At 51.8% G+C, this 14910-nt stretch overlaps 5 protein-coding genes across 7 annotated transcripts; 3 read left to right on the top strand and 2 right to left on the bottom strand.

The window, feature by feature from the left end:
- Positions 1-249: 249 nt before the first annotated feature.
- LOC117890455 (transmembrane protein 131 homolog) lies at positions 250-6048 on the top strand. Of its 2 annotated transcripts, XM_034795293.1 has the most exons (4): positions 250-1036; positions 1094-4402; positions 4439-5168; positions 5234-6048. In XM_034795293.1, the coding sequence occupies exons 1-4, from the start codon at positions 425-427 to the stop codon at positions 5776-5778; spliced, it is 5196 nt and encodes a 1731-aa protein (XP_034651184.1). In that variant the 5' UTR covers positions 250-424; the 3' UTR covers positions 5779-6048. The 2 variants fall into 2 exon arrangements, with proteins under 2 accessions (XP_034651184.1, XP_034651183.1); XM_034795292.1 differs by having other exon boundaries at positions 1094-5168.
- Positions 6033-6822, bottom strand: LOC117890469 (ubiquitin-fold modifier-conjugating enzyme 1). Its single transcript, XM_034795324.1, has 3 exons — positions 6589-6822; positions 6233-6532; positions 6033-6180 (listed from the first exon to the last, which is right to left on the bottom strand). Exons 1-3 carry the CDS (start codon positions 6709-6711, stop codon positions 6109-6111), a joined length of 495 nt encoding a protein of 164 aa, XP_034651215.1. The 5' UTR covers positions 6712-6822; the 3' UTR covers positions 6033-6108.
- Positions 6823-7009: 187 nt separating this feature from the next.
- LOC117890461 (monocarboxylate transporter 13) lies at positions 7010-12121 on the top strand. Of its 2 annotated transcripts, none has more exons than XM_034795309.1 (4): positions 7010-7143; positions 10226-10351; positions 10430-10903; positions 10963-12121. In XM_034795309.1, the coding sequence occupies exons 2-4, from the start codon at positions 10274-10276 to the stop codon at positions 11827-11829; spliced, it is 1419 nt and encodes a 472-aa protein (XP_034651200.1). In that variant the 5' UTR covers positions 7010-7143; positions 10226-10273; the 3' UTR covers positions 11830-12121. The 2 variants fall into 2 exon arrangements, with proteins under 2 accessions (XP_034651200.1, XP_034651199.1); XM_034795308.1 differs by lacking the exon at positions 7010-7143 and adding an exon at positions 9943-10096.
- On the bottom strand, positions 7466-9896 carry LOC117890458 (transcription factor grauzone). The gene is made up of 4 exons (XM_034795304.1): positions 9693-9896; positions 8674-9629; positions 8231-8612; positions 7466-8161 (listed from the first exon to the last, which is right to left on the bottom strand). The coding sequence occupies exons 1-4, from the start codon at positions 9810-9812 to the stop codon at positions 7883-7885; spliced, it is 1737 nt and encodes a 578-aa protein (XP_034651195.1). The 5' UTR covers positions 9813-9896; the 3' UTR covers positions 7466-7882.
- A 420-nt stretch (positions 12122-12541) lies between the features above and the next one.
- On the top strand, positions 12542-14813 carry LOC117891401 (cytoplasmic phosphatidylinositol transfer protein 1). Its single transcript, XM_034796845.1, has 7 exons — positions 12542-12689; positions 12745-12893; positions 12969-13057; positions 13796-13803; positions 13869-13940; positions 13998-14127; positions 14190-14813. Exons 1-7 carry the CDS (start codon positions 12639-12641, stop codon positions 14519-14521), a joined length of 831 nt encoding a protein of 276 aa, XP_034652736.1. The 5' UTR covers positions 12542-12638; the 3' UTR covers positions 14522-14813.
- The last annotated feature ends 97 nt before the right edge of the window (positions 14814-14910 follow it).

Genomic DNA, 14910 nt, shown 5'->3' with positions numbered 1-14910 from the left:
GAGAGGGGGACACGCTCTGTTTTCGCACATTTTCCGCAGCCGAAAAGTATACCACCAAAATGGTTCTCAAATCAGCTGATTGTTGCAATTCTAGATATGCACCACGCCATGAGATTGCACTTTATACAAACTAACCATCATCTTGATGTATAAATCCCATACGAAACTAACTGAAAATAATTCCATGTGCATGAGAATGCAAATATGTATAGCTATGCGATAGTATCGCTTATCGGCATGCTGCGCTGCCATCGCTAACCACAGACACAGCTGATAATACGAGTCCAGAAAATAAGCGATAATAGCGACGAGACGATATTGAATAATATAAATAAAGCCCAACGCAGAGGAAACCACGACCGAAAAACGCTGGACAGTAACTGGAAAGGCTAGGGCAGCGCAACTGCAACCAAACCCACACACGATGTACACATATTTACCGCTGCGGCTCGTCCTGAGGCTGATACCAGCTCTGTTCGTGCTGCTCGGCGCCCGAGTCAGTGGCAACAACCAGCAAATGCAAATGCAGCTGGAGCCCAGCAGTGAAAAAGTGCTGGAGGGCCTGCAGGAGAGCTTCATCAGTCTCCCGGAGCCGCACACGCGCGACCACAGCGAAATGCTGGGCGACCTGCGGATCGTGCCGCCCCACCTTGACTTTGGAATATGGTCTGTGGGGCAGGCGCGCACTAAGCAAGTGACGCTGTTCAACCAGCACACGAATCGCACGCTCCAGCTGAACTCTGTGGTGGGTCCCAGTCCGGCCTTCTACAGCAGTTTCTTTGGAACGCGCGAGGTGCCGCCGCTGGGCAACACGACATTCAGTGTGGTCTTCCTGCCGCGGCAGCTGGGTGCCATATCAACGGATCTGCTCATACACACATCCTTCGGCCGTGCGGAGATGACGGTGCGCGGCGAGGGCAGCGAGTGTCCGTATCGGCTGAAGCCGCTGGTGGGCATCAAGGCGCCCATCAATGCAACGCTTACCCCAGAGATTCACATGTACAATCCGCACGAGCGTCCGCTGCAGATACTCGAGGTAAGTGGTACACACAGTCCACAACAAATGCACCACTAACCCGGATCTATGGCACAGATTTACAGCAGTGGCGGGGAGTTCCAGTTGGAGCTGCCCAGCGGTGGCTCCGAGGGACCACAGAATCTCTGGGAGATCCCGCCGCACACGCTGAAGCCAGTCATTCGGATCTCCTTCCATGGCCGCACCGCCGGCAACCACAGCGCCTACATACGCATCAAGATATCCGAACTGGAGGAGCTCGAGGAGAGCATACTGGTGATACCCGTGGAGTTCGAGATCCTGCCCAAGCACACACCCTACGCACGCAACCCGCTGGCGGACTTCGGTCGCGTGGCCACCCACAATGCGGAGGCCATGGAGTTCAAGCTGGACATGCACGACCACAACGAGCACAGCAGCGAGCTCTTCGGCAGCTATCTGCGGAATATTCCGGGCCTCTTCTTCGATCCCAACAGCACGAGCATCGTGCTCGATCCCAAGCTGTTCGAGAGCAGCGAAACCATCAACGATCTGCTGGTGATCAGCAGCAAGAGCTCCAGCTCCAGCCCGGAGCCAGTGCAACCTTTCACGGTTCTGGTCCGAGCCGAGATCTTCAAGGGCGGCCTCTCCTTCGACGGGAATGTCACCAAATTTCTAACCGGCGGCTCTACCGCCGATGGCTCGGAGGCAGCCTCACCGCTGGAGCGGAAACGCTCGCTGGTGGTGCGCAACAACTTTGCCATGCCGCTCATCCTCTACAATGTGAGCCTGAGCGAACCGATAGACGAGTCGCTGCTGGAGGTCACCATGATGGGTGATGCACTGCAAGTGCTGCTGCAGCCAGGCGACTCTGTGGAGCTGCTAAAGCTCAATCTGCTCAACGATGAGGTGATGTTCAAGTCCTCGCTGCGGATCGACACGAATGTCACCACCTTCGAGATGCCAGTGGTCTCGTGCAGCGGCCGTCTGCACGTCTCCGCGCAGCCCTTTGTGCTGCGGATACCACAGAAGAAGCGCGAGCGAGAGCTGCAGCCGGAAGTGCCCAGCCTGGAGCTGGATCTGGGCACTGTGCCATATGCCCAGATGTCGCGCGATGGCTATGTCATCCTGCGCAACGACAATCCCATGCCCATCAAGATCACAAATTGGTTCTTCAAGGAGCCCAAGACCGTCTACTCGACCAGCTCCTTCTTTGGCTGCCTGCTCGCGGAGGACATTGAGAACTCGCAGGATGACTTGAACGAGGCCACGCGCCTGCACATCTGCCGGTACTTGGGCCAGGGCGACAGCGCCGTCTTCCAGGTGGCCGTCAAGACCTACATCGATGGTCCGGCCGAGGGCACCCTCAAGGTGTGGACACCCTACGAGGTGGTGCGGGTGCCCGTCAAGTTCAAGGCCTCCATGGGACAGCTGGACATTGACCAGGAGCAGCTCAGCTTCAAGAACTGCTTCCCCGGCAAGATCTGCACCGCTGTGCTGAGCATCCGCTCCAGCTTCACGCATCCCGTGCACGTGAAGAGCATCAGCTTCGCCAAGCCGGGTCTACGCTTCAAGGACTTCAATGCCAAGGGCACCACCATCGCTGCCCAGACGCTCACCAAGGTGGGGCGCATCTACTTTGAGCCGACGGCCATGTGCCAGAGTCAGTGCTACATTCGGGACTCCACCAACGACCAGGCCGTGTTCCCCAGCATACCGGGTGGAGGATCGCTTAGCGGAGAGCCCAGCAGCATCAACAACAATCTGCTGTACGATGGCGTGGAGCTGCGCCAGCGCACGGAGCTCTATCGGCAGTTCAAGCGGCAGCTGCAGGCCCTCACCCTGACGCTGCACAGCGACGAGCTGCCGCCGCTGGAGCTGGACTTCGCCATTGCCGTCGAGTGGCCAAAGCTGGTGCAGTTCCAGCCCATACCGCCCACGCCTGCCATCGAGATCAGTCAGGTGCAGCGGCAGTGGATAACGCTGACGAATCCGTCGCAGCAGCCGCTGCTCCTCGACTACTTCCTGTCGGATCCGGCCTACGCCAGACGCACACAACTCTCGCTGCCCCACGAGGTGATCGATGTCAGCTCCACCAGCTGCTATCTGACCGACCGTGAGGTGTTCTCGCTGCCCGAGGCCGGTGGCCCCATCCTGCTGCCCGGCGGTTCCAGCCTCACCATTCCAATCACCTTCAGCGCCTATCAGCCGGAGAAGTACTGCACCCTACTCCATGTGAGGAGTAATCTGACGCTCTACGAGGCTGTCTGGCTGCAGGCGCGCGCCGTGCAGTCCCAGTTCCGCTTTGGCAATCGTCGTCCCGGCTCCCTGACGCCGCTGCTCTTCGATGTGCCGCCGGATCAGTTTGCAGACTGCCAGTCCGGCGACAAGGCTGTGGTTACGGTCCGGAGTTTCACGGCACGCAATGCGGGCGTCATACCCATGAGGATCGAGGGATTCCTGATTGGTTCGCTGCCCTGCGAGGACTACGGCTTCAAGGTGATGGACTGCGCAGGTTTCGATCTGGGCGAGAATGAGATGCGCAAAGTGGAGATTGCATTCAGCTCGGATCTGACGACATCGCGCGTGAAGCGAACGCTGACGCTGATCACGAATCTCACCTACGACATTGGATACTTTATGCTCGCCCAAATGCCGTCCGAGAGCGTGGAGCAGTGCGCCGTCCATCTGGTGCGACCCGTCTGGGAGACCTCGCTGCGCAATGCTGCACTTGTGGTGCTGCTGGCCAGCTTCTGTCTGGTTTTGGTGGCGGCCGTGTTCGATTCGAAGGCCATTATGACCCAGCAGAGTGCGTACGATGCGGCGCGGTACAAGGGCCCCGTTCAGCCCACTTTTAATCTGCGGAACATTGTCAAGATGCAGGCCGAGGAGGCGGCAGCCAAAGCGGAGGCAGTGCAACAGCAGCAGCACCATCACCATCATAACCACCAGCAGCAGCAGCAGCAGCGGGCCAGGAATGGCAACCAAGTGAAGGAAGTGCGCAAGAGGACATTCATGGCGCCCACAACCACGACAGCGTCGCGGAAGTCCAAGCCCTCCTGGTCATCCTGGGGCATGGACATGAACTCCCTCAGCAAGCATTTGCAGAAAGCACCGAAACCAAAGCCCCAAGCCATAGTCAATCCCACACCCAATCCTCCACAGCCAGCGCCAGTGCCCGTGGAGTCTGTGAAGCCCGCTAAGAAATCAGCGACGCCCTCACCGCCACAGCCAGCAGCGCCAGTGCGACCCCAGAAGAAGGTCAGACAGACAGCCGTGGTTGTGGCAGCTACAGCAGCTAAGCCCAAGCCAGCAGAGCCATCGCCCAAGACAGCAGAACCAGCGCCCAAAGTAGAGCCCAAAGCAGAGCCATCACCCAGAGCAGAGCCCTCCCCCAAAGCAGAGCCAGCGCCCAGAGCAGAGACAACTCCCAGAGTAGAGCCTTCACCCAAAGCAGAGCCTTCCCCCAAATCGGAACCTTCCCCCAAAGCAGAACCCTCGCCTGTGTGTACCCCAGTCCTCCAGGAGGTGCAGGAGAAGCCACTGCCCAAGCCGAGTGCCCCACAGTCGGAGAATATATCGCCCAAACCCGTCAAGATGCAGGAGCCACGCGTGCTAAAGGAACAGAACGGATCGGCCAAGAAGTTGGGCAAGACTCCGGGACGCGAGAGGGAGCGCGAGCGACGCAAGGAGCAAAAAGCAACCACCAATGGCACAACGGCTGTGGGCGCAGTAAGGAAATCGGAGCGTAAGCAGCGCCAGAAGCAGCTCAACTTTGGCCAAGCGGCGACCAGCACCTCGCCACCAGCCTCGCCGGACACCATGAAGTGCATCACCTCGCCATGGGAGACCAGCAGTCGAGTGTCCTTTAGGGATGTGCTACAAACAGCCAGTAGCCAGGCGGCACCCATGGATAATGGAATACATTTGGGAGGAGCAGCCACAGCAGCGTCGGTAGCAGCTCCAGTATCAGTCGTAGAACAACCAGTGGCAGCAGGAGGAGGAGCGGCAGCAGGAGCACCATCAGCTGCAACATCAAGCGATCTCGGACCGATTGGCGGTAGCAGAAAGAACTCGACGCCGCCAGCGATGACATCTTTGTGGGAGCCCTTGTCGGCCACCGCCAGCAATTCGCTCTTTGCCAATGCGGAGATTGAGCTGCCACCCGTGGATGGTAAGCAAGACACAGAATACACAGTCCAAGCAGTTTCTCTTTAGCTCAAATCTCCCATTTTGCAGATCTGTACGAGCAGAGGGAACGGGAGCGGCAGCTGCAGCAACAGCAGGTGCAGTGGGAGCGCAGCGAATTGGTTATGCAGCAGCAATTGCTGCTGCAGCAGGCCCAACAACTGGAGTTGCAGCAGCGACAGCAGGAACAGCAGCAGAAGCAGCTGCAGCAGGAGAAACTCTTGCTGCTGGCCAATATGGAGAGCAACAGTTGGGGTTCGCCCTGGTCGCCGCTGGGCTACGGTGCTTGGCCGGATCAGCCGACGGGCGTGGTGAATGTTGTGCGTCCGCCACCGGGTCTCAGTCAGCTGCTGGCCACATCGCACAACATTGCACAAGAGCAACAACAGGGGACAGCAGCAGGAGTAGCAGCAGTAGGAGGAATAGGAATTGGAGCTGTAACTGGAGCAGTGGCAGGACCCGGCGAGAGTCTGCCTACTCAATATGATCCATTCACCTCGCCAAGCTCAATCTGGTCAGACACCTGGCGTCAGTCTTCGCAACGCAACAACAACAACAACCACAACAACAACCACAACAACAATCACATGAACTGAGGAGGAGTTGGTGGGAGGAACAAGCTCACAGATCAAATAACTGAAATGAAATCAACCAAATGAAATTCTTACCACATAAACACAAAACTTAGGCTATGCTATAAACGATGGATGGATGGATGGATGGATGATGATTATTAATATGAAACAAAACAAAACAAGACGAGACGAGGACTAAGACGTTGCTGATGGAGCAGGGACGAAGCATGATCTTTTCCAATTTGACTTTTGACTAAATAAACGCAAAGATAAAATGACTTTCATATTACATTTTGCATTTGTTCGTTTTCTTTGCCGCTTCCTCAACCCAAACAGAAATCGAATTCATAATTATTTCTCCTTGTATGTGATGATGCCCTTCTCGATGAGGTCGGGAACCTCCACAGCCAGCCAGGGTGCCAGCTGTAAATAGATTCATGAGTAGATTTCTTTGCTGGATATTTGTGTCACTCACTCCCAAAGCCATGGCATGAGCAATTCCGAACTTTGGCACATTCCGTGCCCACAGTGGCTTAAAGTGATCTGTTAGGCAGATCTTGCCACCGCGGTACATCTTTGCCGTCTTGCCATCCAGCTCGGGCAGCGCTATCTCGGGCGCTGTCGTTGGGTATGTCACTGGAATGTCAAACTCCACATCGAACTCGTACTTGAGGAGGTTGTGCATGTACCAGCATTTGCCGAACCATTTGGTGCCCTCTTTGTTGGACTCCAGGCGGAACCAGTCGCTGCCCGACTGCTTATTGTTTTCCACATACTGCAAGACAAACAATGCAACAGTTGAGACGATTTTGCTGTAGCTGCGCCACTCACCTTGATCAGTGCCTGGTATTCCTCTTTGAGTCTCTGCACCCACACGTCCTTCTCGCGTGGCCCAGCACGTATCTGTAACAGTGGAATGTTGCTCAGTGTCTTCCTGGTGCTATCGTCCACCATTCTGGCCTATAGTTTGTTCAGGATGCAATAGAAATTAAGGAAAATCCAAAGGAAAACACCTTGGGTGACACGTTCACACGTTTGTGTGAGCGAAAGAGACAGCTGCAAGCAGCTGAGCGGGCAGGTGTGCATTTCAGCTTGAAAACAATCGATATTAATCGATACTTTGGCGCCAAAATGCGTTGCGAAATTCAATTTGATTCCACACATTGTGTCCCATAATGTATTTCAGTTGTCATTCGGCATTATAAAAAGGCATGGGGCCAGGCATTTTACTCAAACAATATTTGCTCGTCGCTAGATAAGCATCAGCCAGAAAAGAACTCCTCTAAGAGGTGATAGTGTGAATATAAAACCAAACAAACAAGATTGGAAAAAGTAAATAGTGTCTGCTCTCTCTGTGCAAATGAAAATACGTCTATAATTCGTCGAGTAAGTACAAATTAGAGCGCAAGAATTCTTACTTGTGAAATGGGTGGACAGGGAACACTGAGTAGGGAGGATACGGGATGGGATAGAAGGAGATTCTTCGTTTAATTTGTGATTCCCATTCGAATGTCTGGTCTGGGAACCACTTGAAGTGATTTCCCAGGCCTGCACAGAGCGACAATTTGTGGGGAAACACCTACAAAAGGTTCAAAGATCTTGGGTACTTTTAGAAATCTTTGAAAAATCTAAAAATATTCCATCGGTAAACAGGATGATCTCTGAGATGCTGCTAGAAAAAGAACAACAAATTGTTTTGTCATTTCGATGGCACAGATTTCAAGCATTCTGCATGAGACTAGAAAAAACGACATAAACACACACGCCGATCGATGGTACCTTTGAACTGAGCATGATAATGCCAATCCAATCCGTTGATAAGACGTGGAGCAGATCCACTTAAAAAACCAAACCAAACCGGTTCGAGTGTCTGAAGCCAGCTTGAGCCACAGAGCCATGTGCTATATGTGCTCGCGGCATGAAAATATAATAAAAAGTGATTACCAGACTCGACCTTAATCGCTGATAAGGCAGCGTCGATGTCCGTTATACCAGTTCGAGATGATCAGGGTGCAATCCGCGAACCAGTTACAGCCGGTTACAGTCGCCCAGCCCCCACTTTACACATCGATTCTCGCAGTTCTTTGAACAGAAATTACTTTTCGCTTTATTATGCGCCACTGTGTTAGCACTCCTCCGCTGCAGGAGGACTAGCTAGTGCCTCGACAGCCGTGGACTGTGGCTCTGCACTGCCGTCCTCCCTGCCCGCGGTGGTCTTGCGCACGCTGGCTGCAATGATTGAATCCTTTTTGCGTCCCCGCACCAAGCGCTGCCGGCGGTGCTCCTCCCACTCCTTCCGATGCACCTTCTTGCGATGGGCATGCATGTTGGCATTCGAGTTGAAGGTCTGCGTGCAGTGGGGACAGGTGTACAGCACCTCGCCCGTGTGCGTTGTCAAGTGTTCCTAGAAACAAAACAAACCCACAGGTTCAATGGCTATCAAACAGATGGGGTGACATTCCCTCTGGCTTACCCGCAATTCGTTGGGTCGCTTGAAGGCCTTCTCGCACATCGGACACTGATGATTGCGTGCCGTGTTGTGGGTGTACTTCAGGTGGTGCTGGTACGCCTGCAGGCTGGGTGAAACCTTGAGGCAAAGCTCGCACTGCATCGGCTGTAGATTCTCGAGAGTGTGCATCATTTTGATGTGACGCGCCAGGCCGTATTTGGTGGTCAATTTGGAGTCGCACAAATGGCACTCGATGGTGGCCTGCGGTGCGCCCGTGTGCTCCTTCATGTGCCGGACGAGTGCTTCCCGCCCGCGTATCGACTTGCCGCAAACGTCGCAGATCTTGGCATATAAATTCAAGTGCACGAGCTTGAAATGCTGCTGCATGGTGTATTGGGTGGGGAAGCTGCAAATTAGAGAATGAATCAGAAGTCTTAGAACACAATTTAGTCGCTGGCCCCACTCACGTCTTGTCGCAGCTGGTGCACTTCACCTGGCACTGCTCCTTGGGAATGTGCGTTAGTTTGTGGCGTTCACAGACGACGGCGCTGTAGAAGCTCTTCGAGCAATGATCGCACTGGTAGAGCCGCCCCTGCGACTTGGCGCTGTGCATTCGCATGTGGAGTTCAAGGCTGCGCCGCTGGCCCATGACGCGATCGCAGATTGTGCACTTGAAGAGGTCGGGATCCTCGTGCCGGCGCAGATGGTCAACCAGTACGCCGCGCTTCCTAAACTTTCGATTGCAGCAGACGGCGTAGCCGCGCTGATGATGCTCCCGCCGCACGTGTACGAGCATATCTGAGAAACCCTCCATGGGGGCATTGCACACGGGACACTGCATCTTGTAGTGCTGCTTGATGTAGTCATTGAACTCGCTCGACTTCTGCTGATTGTATACGGGGGCTTTTTTTGGCTTCTCTGCGAGCCGCACACGGCCACGCCCGCGGGCCTGTCCACGAGCCTTGCGAGTGATAGTCGGTTTGGGCGCCTCCAGTTCGTCCTCGTCATCTTCCGTTGCGCAGCCACTGTGTGACTCAAAGTCTTGCTCCTCCTGATCCTCCAGCACATCTGCGATGGTCAAATCTGCCTCGGGATACTCAATTTTAATCTCATTTAAATTGATCTGCTCCAGCACGTTCTGAAATTCCTCGTCATTGGCAGCGACAGGCGTTTTGCGTGGACGCCCACGCCTGCGCTTCACGGCAGCTGCCACGCTCTCCTCGTTCTCATCCTTTACAGCGCCGCCATAAACGGCCGCAACCACGGCTGTTGGAGTGCTGCTCTCCTCGGTCTCCTCGGGCTGCTTTGTTGCCAGTGCGGCGAGCGCTTTGTGGGCATTCTCCACGGTTAAATAGAAGTTGTGAAACAGCAACAATTGTTCCCAGCATGATCCGCACACGTATCCACTGACTGGATCAGTAAACTGCAATGAAAAGTGGTCAAATTTATTCGAAACTCAAGCCAAGCGATTTGTGTTTTTGTTTACCCGCAACCAAAAGTGTTTTTCAATTATTTGCTTTAATCCAAGTGAGTCAGCTTCGACGGAATCGAATTTGATATTGCTGATGGCGTTATCTACATTATGGGTGCACATAAAGCACGGCATTGTGCCTCAGGTCTCCTATAATTAAGGAAAATGCGGACAAATTGTTAATTTAACTTATTCGAGTCGGAAATGGCACAGCTGATTGATACCATCTCCAAAACTATCGATACAATGGTATCGCAACAGAAACAGGGTTGAGTTTCGTATTTTTACTGCGCCGACTAAATTAAGCAATTTAAGCAATTTAATTTAATTTGTTAATACGCGGAGATTTGTTTACGAAATGGCCACGCAGTGTCTGGGGAATGAAGACACAAATCATTCACCTTCAGGCGAATAGACGCGTAAGTCAGCTTCAGCTTCAGATCGGTTGTGCTTAGCTGCCTTTGGTCTATGCTCTGCTTATCTTGACGCTCTATCAATGCCATAAACAAGACAAACGTTTTTAATATTCTTATCTTACCTGTTTTCAGCTGCCTGAAGCCATTGTATTAGCAAACTTGGAGCGTATTTAGCCAGATATGGATGTGCAGACGAGCCGTGTTGTTCCAGACGGTGGCTGGGGCTGGGTTGTGGTGGCAGCCGTGGCCGTCATTAATGTAAGCAATCAACAATTGCGTTTTAGAATTTAAAATTAACTAACCCACATCATTGTTGTTCTTTATTCGCCCTCACAGATGACAAATCAGTCCATTTTGTCCGTATTTGGACAGCTTTTTGTGGGTGAGCTGCGTCGGATGAACGAGGACACCTTTACATCGGCGCTGATCACGAACCTAAACAGCTTGGCCTTGAATTTCTCGGGCCTGTTCGTTGGGCCGGCCATCAAGAGCTTTAAGCCGCGCAATGTGGCAGCCACGGGCTGCGTCTTGGTCTCCTTTGGCCTGGCGCTTTGCTCCTTTGCCACAGAGAGTTGGCATTTCATCGTCGGCTACAGCTTCTTTGTGGGCTTTGGCCTGGGACTCATTTCGCCTTCCACATTCATGGCCATCAATTCCCACTTCAGCAGCAAGCGAGGCCGTGCCGTGGGCGTCTCCCTGGCAGGTGCTGGCGTTGGACAAGTGCTCATTCCCCACGTGGTGCGCTACTTCCTGGATAACCACGGCTTTCGTTTTGCAGTCCTCGCCATGTCTGCACTCTCATTGACTGGGGTAAGTCTTGAACGAACATTTCAAACGAGAATCAGGTCTAATTATATTCATTTTTCCAGCTCTTTGGTGCCATGTTTTTGAAGCCACTGAATCCGCCCGTCAAGCACAATAACCGCCGACACATTCGCCTGCTGGCCGAAACGGATGGGGAGAAGGGACAATCGAGTCCCTTGCAGATTGTCGTTGTAGCAACTCAAAGCAAGATCGAAGAAGCGCAGCCAAAGAGCGAGTCGCTGTGCCTACGAATGGGCAATCGACTGGTCCAGGCCATGGACTTGGAGCTGCTCAAGGACGCCGTTTTCTGGAGCATCATTGTGGGCATGGCGCTGGTCTACACGGCCACCATCAACTTTACCATGATCTTTCCCGACTTTCTCGGCCAGACGGCTGGCCTGAACAGCACCGTGGTGGCCTTCTGCATGTCCGTGGTGGCCGGTGCCGACATCGTGTGTCGCCTGCTGCTGCCCTGCATTACGGATCACCTGAGGATACCCTACCGCGTGGTCTTCCTGCTCGGCACCGCTGGCCTACTGTTTGCGCGTCTTGTGCTGGCTGAGAGCCAAGACCTGAGCGTCATCATTGCCATGTCCATACTGATGGGCATGATGAAGTCTGCCACCGTGATCAACAACAATCTCACCATATCGGCGCACTGTCGCTCGGACAAGCTGGCCGGCGGTCTGGGGCTGAGCATGATGTCGAAGGGCGTGATTGTCATTACAGTGGGACAGCTGCTGGGATGGGTGCGCGACTACACCGACTCCTATATCATCTGCCTGTACGCCCAGATTGTGCTGCTGCTGGTGGTGGTTCTGGCCTGGGCACCGGAGATTTACTATCGTTTCCGCATGCAGAAGCGCACCACCTCCAAGTCCATGGAGACGACTGTTGATGCCGCCGAAGAGAATGCCAAACTGAACTCTTGAATCTCGTGGCATTGGTCTAGGATAGAGTTTAAGTTAAGAATGGGGGGAGTATAATTTACGATGTGATAATCGGCGCTGTGGAATAGTTTCAAGAGTGACCCACTCTGGTGGCTATTCCATAGCGTCGATGGGTGGATAGTATTCGGGTTGTGAGGAAAGACCAGTGCCATGTGCGCTATGTATTAGAATTAAGGTTTATTTTCGACTATTTATTGCCATGTAGCACTTAGAGACTTAACTTTTGTACTGCCACAAGAGCCAAAACAGAAACACAAATATAATTATTAAAAAACAATCAAACATAAAGAATTTGAACATAAAATAATGAATATATCCTATTATTATAGGATATAAAAAGTGTCCATACTCTATATTATAGAGTCTATAAATATGTCGCTGACACGCAGAGCACATGTAGTTACCATGTAACAAAAATACAAGTTGATTTTCTTTGTTTATTTGTTATTTTCGAGATAATTCAATAAATGGGAATCATTTAAGTTAATTAATGCTGCTACAAATTGATTCAACAATTGCATAAAATTGCACGTTTAGCGCTGAGGGTCCTAGTTAGCTTGAAATATTAAATCGAATATCAGAATTGAGGAATGTGATTTGGAATTCTTTACATTTAAGGTATATTTTGAAAGCCACCAGATATATTTTGGTATATTTCTGAGGGTTAAGCGGTATATTTGATCCACATCTCCACGGTCACACTGCGGGCTGGCGTGTTGTGTGTGGCGGATTGTTTTGCGTAACGTTTGGAATATTAATTTCTGTGAAGGCTCGTCTTGAAACGCTTTGACATGGTGCTGACGAAGGAATATCGTGTGTGCATGCCGCTAACCGTGGAGGAGGTGAGCCCATCCATCATTTGTCGCCAGCACCTGATTTTATGTCATTATTTCTTAGTACAAGATTGGCCAGCTGTATATGATAGCACGCCATAGTCTGGAGCAGTCCGAGGAGGGCGAAGGCGTTGAGGTGGTGGAGAACAAACCCTGTGAAGATGATGTCCACGGCAAGGGCCAGTACACAGAGAAACACATCCACTTATCCAGGTGAGCGGCGCCAGGTTTTTGCATAGACTTTTGGCATCTAATCAAAGATTCGTTCGCTTCCCCCTCTTAAAACAGTCGACTGCCTTACTGGGTGCAAGCCATCTGCCCGCGCGTTTTCTATGTGATAGAGAAATCCTGGAACTACTATCCCTACACGCTAACAGGTGAGTGGGTGGACAGCAGCAGCCCACCTTTGCGCATCCACGGGGGGTGTCGTGTCGCTCCCCACACGCACCTTGTGTTTATGTTTATCACTTTCTACTGTGGCCATATGGCAGCTGCCCAGGCCTTGTCCGTTCTTAGAACATCAAGCTATTCCGGGGATATCAATCGGGCAAGGGCATGTGTTGGTGGGGGTTTGTCTGCCGATAAAGCCCCCCATAAAGTCTTACGCACACTTGTCATGCCACCAATACGTCACCATTGCTAGGCATCATGGCAGCCGATATCAATTTCATGCTGGCCAGAACAGACAGCGACTCGGTTCCAATCAGCGTTTGGCATTTTGTTAACAAATGCTAGAATTCCCAGCGCATTCCTCCGCTCTGTTCTGATAATATCAGATTACACATGTGTCCACAATGCACTTCAGAGAGCTACACATGTACATACATAGATATTTCCCCGAATAAGCTGTTGGCCCTTTGATTCCCTTATCTATCACGCGTATTTATGGCTTTATAAGTGCTCGGATCAGTTTGCAAGTCTCTGATTGGCATTCGATTTGTACTTTTACTTTGCTGCGGGCTTATTTATAAATCGTTTTATTAGACACACGCCAGAAATATATTTAGAATGGATTATTGATTTCGATTTTCTCATTAAAATTTCATGTGCCATAATGGAACTGTAATTGGTAATGCCTGGAAACCCACCACCCACCTTCCAACCCTCCCATGTAGAGTATACGGTAATTACACACAAAAGTTTATTTCTGTATGTCCTCCGCTAGACCGCTCCTCCCTCTATTCACAGTGCTCCTTCATACCCAAGTTGAATGTCCTGATCAAGACCAAATATGAGGACAACAATGGCACCACAGATAACGTGAGACACAGACTTCCAGTCAGTACGCTCTTTTGTTAAAACAAATCTCTTTGACAGTGTCTGGATCTTAGCGAGGAGGAGCTGAAGCTGCGCTCTGTGGATCACCTGGACATTGCTTTCGATGAATTCAGCCCCAAGCACTACAAGCGCGAGGAAGATCCCAAGTTCTTTAAATCAATAAAAACAAGTAAAGTAACCCACAAGTCGCGATCCCCAGACATTAATTGTGACGCCTCTTCCGTGCTTTAGATCGCGGTCCACTGGTTGAGGGCTGGCGGGAAACGGACAAGCCCATCATGTGCTCCTACAAGGTAGTCCATGCCAGCTTCGAGGTCTGGGGCCTGCAGACCAAGGTTGAGGACTTTATACAGCGCGGCATACGCGACATACTGCTGCTGGGCCATCGTCAGGCCTTTGCCTGGCTGGACGAATGGCACGGCATGACACTGGAGGATGTGCGTGACTACGAGCGCCAGAAGCAGGCCGAGACCAACGAGAAGGTGCAGGCAGCTGGCGATGGCCCAACACCCAATGCCACTGGCAGCAATGGCCGTAACACACCCACTCAGGATAGTGATTAAGTGAATGACCAGAGATTTCAGCTTTAGTCAATGTTATACCAAAATTTTAGTGTAGACAAGTGGCAGGAGGAGGAGGCGTAAGTGTACCTGCACAAAGGAGACAACTGTTGAACATATGTACCTACAAACATATGCAAATACATATGTAGATATATTATCATTGCATTTCACTGGTCCAAAGAGGCAACTGCCGCAAAGACAAGCACAAAACTCGAAAGTCCAAGACCCCCAAATAGATTGTTAAACAGCCGCACCTACAGGATGCATACATACATAGAGAGTATATATCTTATACACATATTGCGCACTATATATTTGTGTCTAGTGAACGGTTTTTGTTAACTATATTCCGTAGCTTAGCGCTGATCAGATCAAAGTGCGTTCCATAT

Source organism: Drosophila subobscura, chromosome E (assembly GCF_008121235.1).
Source record: "Drosophila subobscura isolate 14011-0131.10 chromosome E, UCBerk_Dsub_1.0, whole genome shotgun sequence".
In the NCBI taxonomy this organism is placed as follows: Eukaryota; Metazoa; Arthropoda; class Insecta; order Diptera; family Drosophilidae; genus Drosophila; species Drosophila subobscura.
The sequence above is the reverse complement of the archived record's forward strand: the minus strand, read 5'-3'. Positions and strand labels throughout refer to the sequence as shown.